Source organism: Ailuropoda melanoleuca, chromosome 10 (genome assembly GCF_002007445.2).
Source record: "Ailuropoda melanoleuca isolate Jingjing chromosome 10, ASM200744v2, whole genome shotgun sequence".
Lineage (NCBI taxonomy): Eukaryota > Metazoa > Chordata > Mammalia > Carnivora > Ursidae > Ailuropoda > Ailuropoda melanoleuca.
The window spans coordinates 56517492-56530199 of NC_048227.1; the positions used below are offsets into that span (position 1 = coordinate 56517492).

Genomic DNA, 12708 nt, shown 5'->3' on the forward strand with positions numbered 1-12708 from the left:
AACGAGACCATGAGAAAAGGGGTGTGGGCTGTCATACAAGTATATTTAAAGAACAGTCAGAACCAGTGGTAGTGCCTTCCAAGCACTGTAGGAAAGACAGAGAATACCTTGGTCCAAAAACCTAATTTTGTCTAGTCACCATCATTCAGCAGTGTTTTGCACAGAAGTACTTACCTTAACACTGACCCTCTTTTACCTAGCAAATGTGAGCTCTTAATCACTATCAAAAAATAATCACTATCAAAATTTAAAATTAAAATCTGTGCGCTTATCAAAACCAAAATACACCAATTTAGTACCATGTTATCAGGAGAGAAAGAAAAACACCAAGGTATTGTTGACTTTGTTTACTCATTAAACTTTATTTAGGATATGCAATAGAACTAGGCATTTTAAAGAACCCACTATGTTCACCTGATGCTACTAAATTTTTGAATCATGTAACAAATTTCTCTTTTTAAAAATTCCACACAGTGTAAGCAACTTTTTGATTACGATAAAGCTTTGCAAGCAGCATATCCATAGGAATAACGTAAATATTAGAGGAAAAAAAACATAAAGAGAAAGCCAAAGTAGCAAAATGTCAGCAACTGGCAAATCCAGATAAAAGGTAGGTGGATGTTCACTAGACAACTCTCAACTTTTCCAATACAGACTTACATTTTTTTAAATTAAAAAGTGAAGAACAAGAAATAAGACAATTTTCTCAGTAAGCTAATTAAGTTTAGGGATCATAAATGTTCTTGAAGCTAATGAGAAGTCTGAAGAAGTTACCATTTTCACTCGTTTTGGTAAATGGAGAAAGAAAGCAAAGTAAATATCCAAATCTATGTTTTAAAGCAGTAAACACTTTACAGTTATGTAATGTTTCTCTCTCAGAACTCCAAAAATAATATAAAATTTCTAAAAACATTAATTTTCTGAATCATCCTTACAGCCTTTTGGTTCTTTACACAATATTAACTTTTAAATCTGCACTGTTCTACAAACTCTTGTTATCAACATGTGGTCTGCTGAACCAGTAACACTGCATTACCTGTGAACTTGTTAAAAATATAGAACCTCAACAGCCAAACTATGAAAGCAGCCTAAGTGACCACCGATAGATGAATGGATAAAGAAGAAATGTGTGTGTGTGTGTGTGTGTGTGTGTGTGTGTATGTGTGTGTATGTATAATGGAATATTATTCAGCCATAAAAAGAATGAAATCTTGCCATTGGCAACAACATGGATACAGCTAGAGAGTATAATGCCAGGCAAAGTAAGTCAGAGAAAGACAAATACCAAATGATTTCACCAATATGTGGAATTTAAGAAACCAAACAAGCAAAGGAAAAAAAAGAGACAAACCAAGAAACAGACTGTTAGCTACAGAGAACAGATGGCTACCAGAGTGGAGATGGGTTGGGGGATAGTGAAAATAAGGGATAGGTATTAAAGAGTACACTTATCATGATGAAATAATAAATATTTATATATTCATAGCTTCAGGATCATTGATGACCCATAGTCTTTACAGTGAGGGAAGGATTATTAATTTCATCTATTATATAACGAAACTGTAGTGACAGTAAGACAAGATTAGGACAGTGGCTAGTGGAATAGTTCAAGCTGTTTCTACTTCTTGTATATCTATTGTACTTGAGTGTTAGCTTATCTGTTAACATTAATGAAATAACGTACATCACTGAGGAGCTAATCAGGAGAATAATCATTAATGTATATCGTGAAGTGTAAAAGTTCTTCTACAACAGGTGATGTTGCATCCTGGAAACCTAGCTGGAATGGATTATGTCACCAAGATATAAGGGTTTGAACCTATAATTTCACTTTGATAAAGTTATATAATTTTTACTAATACCTCAATAATTGAGAAATATATAGTAGTTATGATATTGGCTTGGCACCAGCTGGAGGAGGTTTGATTCCTTCCCTTCTTATTTTACATTTATGTAAGAAGATTCTTCAAATGTATGATATGGGGGGGGCATCCATGTAGTCATATAAGTAGTTGTTAATTCTACTATTGCTATTTGTGGCTTAGATGCAAATTCCTGTCAAATTATGAAAATTATTGATATTATTGCTGTTAATAAAATGAATGAACCTATGATGGATGAGATGGTATTTCATGTTGTATACACATTTGGATAATCAGAGTGAGGTGGTAGCATTCTTCAAAAGTCAAGAAAGTGTGATGGGAAGAAAGTTATGTTAACACCTTTGTGTTTGTGAAATGAATTTTTGCTCAGGTTGAGTTAAACGTATAGCCTGAAAATAATGGAAGCTGGTGAACAAATCCTCCTACAATGCTAAATAATGCTTCTATTGATAAGATGTAATGAAATTAGCTACTACATAACATGCATCATGAAGAACAAAGTCCAAGGATCAATTAGCTAGAAGTTAAGTCCTGCCAGGTCTCCTACTGTAAATAAGAAAATAAAACGTAAGGCTCAGAGTATGGCTGATGATCACTTAATATTTTGTCCATGAAGGGTTTTCTGTCAACTAAATACTTTTATAGGAATGGCACTCATTATGGTAGCTGTTAATAAAACATGCTCATGTGTCGACATCTTGCCGACTGAGAATATATGATGAACTTGTGCAATAAAGTCTAAAAATCCAATAAAAAAAAATAAATTTAAAAAATAAAAATACAGAACCTCTGCCCTCAGCCCAAACCTGCAGAATCAGAATCAAAATCTGTACCTTAACAAGACACAAAGGTAATTTGTATGCACATTAGCATCTGAAGAACACCGCTCTAGACATTAAAATTTACTATGAATATTATATATCTATTCAAATGACAAGCAGCAGTCTGTTAAAAATTAGAGAAAATACCCAAAAGCTATTTAACAGGCATTCTTCCCCAAGAATTCAGTCTGAACCACAAAATGATCAAATGTGTGTGCCCGGCAGAGGCGGCGGGGAGGGGTCTCTTGGAGACTTGGTCTCTTTATTATTGCATAAAACCTAATCAAAATCAATTAATATCTTTGAAAACAACTGTAGAACAAATTCCAAGCAATCTGGTTAAAATACAGACATCATGTGACATACTCAATATCACAAAAGATAAAATACATAATGAAAAATCAACTGATATAAAGTTGTTACTCAATAAATTCAATCACTGTTAAACTATTATCTAGAAACTAAAAACAAAACAAAACCCTGCTTCCTCACTCTAAAAGCATTTGCTTTTCTACCTGCAAATGTCTTACTCAGTTTCATTATAATCAATCAAAAGCCATAAAGTAGTACAACAGAAATGGGCCTACATTAATCAGTATAAACCATCAATTAAACACTTGGGGACAACTTTTGAGGAAAGCTAAGTCTTACAATCCTAAATAAAGGGAACTTAGTATACAGAAAGAAATCTGGACAATAATTTTCCTCCAATATGGGCCAGGGGCAGAAAGTGTAAGAATAGCTGATAGAAATACATTGGTAGCTTGAGCAAATTTAAAACACCCTCTATAATATCCTTATTAGCTCTAAGATTCTGCTTTCTATTTGATTTCTCTAATAAACTTCCCATCCGGGAAGAAAATGGTGACCTACCAAAGACCTCAAAGAGTAATTCATTTAAAAATGCCAAGAATATACCCATTACATGTAACACAAAAATCATATTTTCTATGAAAAATAACTATTTTCTAGAACAACAACAAAAACTTGGGGAGAATACTGGCACTGTTTTACAGTTTTGCAAATATCTTTAATGTCTGACTTTGTAGAGAATAGATGAATTATTTGCTTCTACATTCAATGCTCTACAGTGCTGTTTTGGCAGATTTGTATAAATATACAAGCTTATAAAAATATGTAGCTGGAAAAAGGGTAGCATTTTAACAGACTTCAGATTTGTGGATATTCTTTCTTGATACTCCACCAGATTCAATAAGTATAGTTTATTTTAAAATTAATATGGAATCTGAAAGCTTATCAATAAACATTTTGATCTCCGTTACATTAAAATCTCTAATTCTGACCTTGCATTTTGAATGGTTCTTTTTCACATGCATTATTTTGTTACATCATGCATTGACCATTTGGAAAATATTTGTTTACTGAATTAATGTAGATCTTCTCTAAACGCTGACACATTTCATTACATAGAATTTCTTAAAAATCAGATCTGTTAAAAGGACCAAAAATCTCAACAGAAAACTGTTTTAAGAATAATAAAGCTGCCATGGTCATGGTAGCAGATATGTTTTCCAAAATTCTAACGTTCATTTAGAAGTTCACATTTTATCACTGGCAACAAAAACTGTTGTCCTTACAGTGAGAATTCACTTCATTTATTTTAAGAAACTGTCTTACAAATATACCCAAGTCTGAATAACCACACCTTATCAGTCACTCTTTCAAATAAAAAAATGCTGTTTTATGAAAAAAGTGGCTTGTTCAGCTTGCCCTCAAACAAGGGGATAAGTGATTTTCCTTAAGACAACCATCATATTTGACATAGAACAGAAGTGCTTTGTATGTACTCTCCATTTCAACACACGGGAGATTAAAAAGACATGGACTTAAGATTAACAGTACTCGATAATTTGTACTGCTTCATCTAGAACAGTCTTAAGTGAAACTGATATTCTTTCTACTGCAAGTGTGTGGAAGCGAAGATGACAATAATCACTTGCTGCACAGTGTAGTGCACCGCCCTGCTCTGTGCCATGGTGCCCACAGTTTTACCCACCATCTCTTCTGCAGATCAGTACAAATGTAAACACAGAGGAAAAGGCAAACAGCATCTTCTTATTACGGAAATAGATTTGACCTCATGGATCCTTTCCAAGAGCTCTGGGTACCCTTGTCGGTCCACAGACTGCTTTGAGAACCACTACACTAAAACAATCAAAACAATTGTAAGCCTTTCCTATCATTATTACAATCCACTGATTCACTCAACCAGTAATTACAGAGGGCTTGGTATGTAGTGCCAGGTAGGTACCATAAACTGTCTCAGTATTTGAGTATCTTTGTGTCATTCGCTCATGTATCCCAAGCATCTAGAATAGTGCCTGGCTGGCACACAGCAGACTTCTGATAGTTGTTGAATGAATAAATAAATGGGTAGCTATGATGTATTTTAACTTAGATTCCAAAGTCTTAGAGTACATCCATCTCTCACATAAATAATCTAATATGGGAATTATTTTTCAACATAATGAGAAAGACTAACATGTTCAATACGGAACCTCTACACACTCATCATGCTTGGAGTAGTTTTATCTTCATACTGTTCTTTTTTTTTTTTTTTTTAAAGATTTTATTTATTTATTTGACAGAGACAGCCAGCGAGAGAGGGAACACAAGCAGGGGGGAGTGGGAGAGGAAGAAGCAGGCTCATAGAGGAGGAGCCTGACGTGGGGCTCGATCCCATAACGCCGGGGTCACGCCCTGAGCCGAAGGCAGACGCTTAATGACTGCGCCACCCAGGCGCCCCTATCTTCATACTGTTCTAAACTTAAATTATATATACAGGCAGTCTTTGCTTTGCATGGTACCATGGTAACTGAAAGTCATGCATATCGGAACCATATCCTCACTCTGGTTCTGTGGTAACTAAAATCCGTGGTAACATGCTACTGTGCAGAGCACACAAGTGCAAATGAGAGGAAAATAAACGCCAATGACCCAAACACTCCGTTTTAGTAAAATGGGAAGGAAAGCATCTTAGGAAGAATGGGTAAGCAGCTTTTACACAGTGACTCTGAATGAGTGCCCCTTACAGAAAAGCAAATTAGATACCTAAAATGACTTTTCAAACTCTTAACATGCTTCCCTCCCACAATCCATCGCCCTTTGAGAATCACTGCCTAGTGATCAACTAATTGAGGTATTTCAATCCTTCAGTGGTATTTGTGAATTGCTTGGGGAGAAGGGACTGAAGAATTAAGGTGGTTAAGGGGAAAGACAGACCACTTTATAAACCATTAGGACAAAATTAAGTTACAATAAATCTGGACTAGTCTTAAAAACTACAGGAATTAAAATTTCTCAAAACACACTCAGATCAAGTCTTTGGAGTTCTGTCTCCTAACCCTTCTCACAATTTAATCAAAATATCTTTAGAGTTACTCAACAGCATTAAGCTGTACACCTCCCCAATCCCACGCCCACAGCTACACTCAGGATTTTGCTCTTCCTATTTGAGATTTTTTTAAATGAATATTAATATTACAAAACATCACAAATTTTAAACAGTGTATTCGGCTCCAACAAATAGGCATTCATATATTAAATGTTTAAATGGCTCTGCCAAGAGTTAACAATAAATCAAAAGATACATGAACGAACACTAGCGGCAGCTTAGCCATTAAAAAGTGTCAGAGAGGGGCGCCTGGGTGGCACAGCGGTTAAGCGTCTGCCTTCGGCTCAGGGCGTGATCCCGGCGTTATGGGATCGAGCCCCACATCAGGCTCCTCCACTATGAGCCTGCTTCTTCCTCTCCCACTCCCCCTGCTTGTGTTCCCTCTCTCGCTGGCTGTCTCTATCTCTGTCAAATAAATAAATAAAATCTTTAAAAAAAAAAAAAAAGTGTCAGAGAGAAGCAATAAACAACTTCACTTAAAAAAAATTCTATTCTAAGTCTACTGACTAAATACCACAAGTGGGAGAAATGGGAAATGCTATTTATACCTTAAAATGTACTGTGATGTTCCAAGGAAGAGCTGAACTTGATGCAAGAAGATCAAACAGCAAACCAATTGGATAATGCCTAAAAATGAAAGAGTACATTTTAAGAAAGAATATTTTGAAGTTATAACTACAACTCCAAAATAAATTTCAGCACATACTGTAACACCAAATGTCAGGGAGCTTTAACCACAAATCATAGAATGATAACATTTTACAGTTACTTGCCTAAGCTAATATGGTAGCGTTTCCAGGTATCAGTTTTTTCCTAAGCATTTCATTCATTAAAGCCTTGATATATACAATGGGATTGTGCTAAAGCATCTCTTATCAGCCATGACCACTGTTACACCACCCTACTGCAGTATCTGATTACCATCCCAGTACTCACATTGTACAGTTTTTTAAAGCTTATTTAAATGTATTTTTAAAATTTTTATAACAACTTAAAATATTAGAAAAATTTAAGAACTAAGAAAAGCACCTAAAAAGCATGCCATCTCTATTTTGTGGTAATTACTATTAACGTTATTGAATGTGAGTCTTTTATTTATGCATACATATGTAAATATAGATTAGGCTTATCCTTTACAAAATACTATAACCTGCTTTTTCCATAATTACAACATGTCAACATTTTCCAAAGTCACACAATATTTCTCTGCAACCTAAGACTAAAGTTTTTTATAAAAATAAATTCTGGACTTCCTAAATAAGAGAACACTTCCAAATATAACCATTACTTACAGTGAAGCAAATTATTGAGCAATAATATAAACCTTACAGATTTCAACAAACAAATCTTATTTTTTAAATCATCCTTTTAAAGAATCTAAAGTGGCTTCAATAATGAAACAGAATTAAACAATACTTTCAACAAAGGCAAAAAGAGGACTACTTGGTGTCATGTACAGTCCTGTTCTTTACATGTTAGTTAGTTATTCCTAGATTTAGAAACTGAAAAATTTGGAAATACATCTAATTCCCCTCAAAATGAATGACCCAATATACTGCCTAACCAAGATTCAAATATTAACTAATACTAGTTATGTTTGCTTATATCTACATAATACAACTGATGAAAAGTCATCAATCACTAGTGATCATGTTATTTAGAAAGAATTTAGAATGAATGCCCTGCTACTAAAATAAAACAGTGGGTAGTTTTAGTCATATGTGTTGTATCTCTTAATAATAACCCTTAAACCTCCCTATTTGAAAGTTAGCATCTAACAGAAATCTTTCATAACCAAATATGAATACTGAAGGAAATTTTAGACTACCTAAATAATAGAATGTTTCCTTCAGAAACATTTCAGAACCCAGAAAATAACCCTGGTCTGTCAAAAACTAAAATAAAAATAGTAATTTGAAAAACAAAAATACTCCATTACAGAAAAGCTATAGATTCTATTCAATTCTGATCCTTCTCTCTGAACTTCTTCAAACTGTACAAGCTCTACATAATGCCTTGTTATTTTTACAAAACAGACCTTTGTTAGTCCTCATTCTATTCCAGGAACGGTATTTCACCATTCTAGGAATTATTTCATCATTATTTATCAATTATACCCAACTATGCTAAAAAAAAAAAAAAAAAGACTAAAATAGGAACAATTTGGAAGAATAATGGCAGGCCTGGAAGGATGATACAATAATGAATCCTTCCATTTTCTCATTGTTTCACCTAGAATATTACATCATATTTCAAGGAAGTATAAAATAAGGATGCAGACCCCATCTTTGGAGTCTGCTTTTATCTATCATTAATACAGCTGAAAATTCAAAATGTCTAATTTTCCATGCATAATGGGAAAGAGGAAAATTGACAAGGGAAGATGTTACACAATTATTACATAAATCAGAAGGTTTTTACAGAGACTGCCGTACTTTGGACTTTAATGACAGCGGTAAAATTGATCATTTAAGTGAAATCTCAGACTACAAGTCATTAGATGATATTCTAGGTGAATTTTACAGAATTCAAAAACTAATGAATGAACGATGTATTTCTAAAGACATGGCATTCTTATCCACTTAGTCATTCAATGGTAAGAAATTCATCATGCAATATTTTATGACAAAAACCTGAACCATTTTGTTAAAAAGATGTGATTGTATTTTTTCATCTTTTATACCATTTGTGCACTGCAATTTACCTGATAGTAAGTGAGCAAGAGCTAAAGGCAGATTTGTAACAAAGACAACTAGAAAGAATTACGTGATGTAGAAATGAACAAGTATTGAATTGATCATTCTAACTGGTATTTACTAAATGTAAACGATATTTTACAACAAAATCATGCTCTGTCAAAGGTTTAAAAATTTCTTTAAGCATTGCCGTTAAGCACAAGAAGAGCCAGAAGTCACAATAAGCTAGAACCTCTTAGAAGTCTATTTGAATGTATGACAACTAATGAGTAGTTAGTTGCATTCAGAAGACACTGCCCATTTCTGTATCCATACCTTCAAAACCAGGAAAATATGGAGCGTAAATCCAAATTTGCTGTATCTAAATGCTTTTTAAAATTTCTAATAAAGTTGTCATACACTATTCCTTTACTTTTCTCTAAGTTATTTATAAAATAACTTAGATATATATATATATATTTTTAAAGTTCACTGGTCTCAGATGGTAAATGATGACTATTTTTCCCAATATACTAAAGATTTGGATGAAATTTAAATATTATGGTTTCTAATACTTACATTTAATTATAAATGTATATAAAGTATCAACATAAAAGCACTCTAAATATAACTACTATCTTGTAATAATCTTTAAAAATAAAACTGCAGCAGAAAGAGCTGCTTACTTCCTTCTATTATCGAAGTCTACATGTACAGCCTGTATGTGGCTCAATGCAGATGGATATGTCAGAATGATTTTGACACAAGGATACTAACTCCAAACAAATATACTATCTGAATTAACTGGTTCCAAGACTGCTCATTTCTGATGAGTCTATTAATATGCAAGAAAATCTATAATAGAAAACAGAACTGGCAAGACTTAAAGGTACTGAATTTCTCTTACACTATAATCTAATTTACATCAAGGGTTTCAAAAGTACTAATTTGTACAACTCCTCTAAACAGATATTCTACACAGTTTTGTCAGGAGGCTCCTAACCCACAACATAGAAACCACATAAGCCATAACTGTAAGTAAATCATAATGTAACCATTTATCTGTTATGTTGCTACTCCTGCCAATCTAACCTAAATTTAATAGAAAAGGAAGTGGTGAGGATATGAACCTGGAATATATCCCAGAAGAGGGCCCAACTAGTAAAGGTTCAATCTACTGCCCGATAAAAACTCACTGTACCAGAATAGTTAGCATTAGGTCTATTTTCACACTTTATTCATTTTCTTTCTCTTCCTTAAATTGCTCTAGTCTTTTCTAAATTCAGTTCTCAAAATGAGTAATATTTTCATTTTTCTTTGCATAAGGTCTTTCTTCTTTACCCTTTCATTACTGCTAAAATACATACACACATACCGGCCACATGTATAGCAATAACGGATATGTTCCTAAGTCAGCCAAGGGTGCTCTCAGTAGTCTAAACATCTGCAGTCAAATAGCAAAGCAGTATCCTAACATCAGCATTGAAACAAAGTTTCCCCATATACTAGAGAGAACTATTGTCCTACTCCATTTCACTGAAATAAATGCATCCTATTCATAAGTCTACTGATAATTCACTGGAAGCAGGATTACATTTCATTGAAGGAAAAAAAAAGATTCAAATTGGGACACCTGGGTGGCTCAGTCAGTTAAGCATCGGACTCTTGATCTCAGCTCAGATTTTGATCTCAGGGTCACAAGTTCAAGCCCCATGTTTAAAAAAAAAAAAAAAGATACAACTCAAAGGTACACCAAAGTAATTTAATGTTTACAATCAATTTTGCCTTCATTTACCTATGGAACAAACACAAACAACTGTAAATTAGCACTGTGTTTCACAGCTTTCTAAACCTATTCTTAAGCATGAAAAAGTACAAAAACAGGCAAGGGGACACTACCTGTCTCAAATGCTAAGTAAATTACATTTCAAAATTCAAGTTTACAGAACTTATAAAATTTTAGAAATTCACAACCTTAGAAAAAAGACAATCCATAAGAGAGAAGAGCCTGCACAGTATTTATAATTAAGAGGTTATTTTGTTAAAATTTACTTTTGAAACCAGATAGATACAGTATTAAATTCTGGGTCATTCTGTTAGGTCTATGTTTAAGATCAACATCAGTGTTTGCTGCTTTTTTTGGTTTCATTCAAAAGGTAGTTTCAACTTCTTACTTTCAACAACCAGTCCTGAAAATAAGTCAGTTTACACAAAATAATAATATTCTATTAGAGACACTTGCTTTTATAATTGACAAAAAGAAAAGCTTTTTCTAAAATTTATATTGAAGGCCTAAGATATAACCAATATTAGGATATACAAACTAAATGTTCTTTAGAAGAACCAGGAACCGTTCTCTTAAAATAATTTTAATATAAAAGTAACAAATACAAACTTTGTATTTACAAATAACCTTCGCCTTTTCAAAATGCAATGTTAGAGCACCCTCTGCTGACTAATCAACTCGAATCACTCTTACAAAAAAAGAAGAAAGAAAAAGAAATCCTTGCTCGATGAGTTAGATCAACACTTTTTATTTGCCACATAATTTTTAAAACTTAAGGAGACAAAGGACTGTGAGGATAAAATAGTAATCAAATAAAGCCCCTCAGATTCTCTCTACAAATCAACAATATATTAAGTATTCATTATGTTACCACTGTTCTTAAGTATCTTTCTATTCTAATATGGACAGATAACATAAGCAATTTAGGGAAAACATAACAGAATTGAAGAAAACAACAACTAACAAATAGAATATCAGCAGTGTGGTGGAAAAAGTCCTTAACTGAGACTTTCAAAATCTGGTCCTACTCACTCATTTGAACAAGTTATTTTGCCTCATCTTCTCAATAAAAAGGAGGAACCAATTTAGATTCATTCACCCACTGAACAAACATTTACTTAGCACCTCTTACGTATTACTGCTTAAGATACAAGAGCCCATGTTCAAGTATCTCATGCAGATATTTAAGCAATTATAATAATAAATATGAACAGGAGTTAACAGAGTAAGAAGTAATATCAATTTATGCTCTACCTTCTTTTATGAATTATCTAATCTGGTGTTTGGTTTCCTTTCTCATTTGAATTTATTTAAAACTCCAAAGAATCAAGTATAAGAAAGATGTTATCACCTTACTCAAATAAATGCTCCTCTACTCTGAAGACACTTGCATGGTCTCAAAAAGTCCAAGTCCTACAAAACTTCAGTGGTAGCTGCTTCCCTATAATGATTATCCTATCATATGAACCCTACTCCTTAAATGCCAGGCAGATATTGATAGCCTATGACTCCTTTAACACAGTAAGAGGACTCCTTTAACACAGGAAAATACTGCTATACTTGGGAGCAAAAAGAGACAAGATCAAGACTTAGCCCAGGCACAGCGGCTAAGCGTCTGCCTTCGGCTCAGGGCATGATCCTGGCGTTATGGGATCGAGCCCCACATCAGGCTCCTCTGCTATGAGCCCTTCTTCCTCTCCCGCTCCCCCTGCTTGTGTTCCCTCTCTCGCTGGCTGTCTCTATCTCTGTCAAATAAATAAATAAAATCTTAAAAAAAAAAAAAAAAAAGACTTAGCCCAGAGGTCCTGGTTATATTCATGCCTGGAAGCTATTCCTTCCTCAAATATATGAAGTACCTAACAATATGGAGTTAGTCCCCCCTATGCAGGGGGATATGTTCCAAGACTGCCCCAAGGATGCCTCAAACAGCAAACAGTACCAAACTCTACATATACTACATTCTCTCCTATACATACAAGACCTATGATTAAGTTTCATTTATAAATTAGGCACAGTAAGAGATTAACAACTTATAATAGAACAATTATAACAAAAAGTTACAACAAAAGTTATGTGAATGTGGTCTCACTCTCTCTCAAAATATCTTACTGCACTGTGCTCACCCTTC

The 12708-nt window shown here is 33.8% G+C and overlaps 1 protein-coding gene and 1 pseudogene across 3 annotated transcripts in view; both read right to left on the minus strand.

The window, feature by feature from the left end:
* The window catches only part of ATG5 (autophagy related 5), a 122336-nt gene that overhangs the window by 92467 nt on the left and 17161 nt on the right, over positions 1-12708 (minus strand). For all 3 annotated transcript variants that reach the window (XM_019806211.2, XM_002925483.4, XM_011232656.3), the window contains one exon: positions 6668-6746. In XM_019806211.2, coding sequence (XP_019661770.1) covers positions 6668-6746 — 79 coding nt within the window. The remainder of the gene's footprint in view (positions 1-6667; positions 6747-12708) is intronic.
* LOC117804247 lies at positions 1259-5271 on the minus strand (annotated as a pseudogene).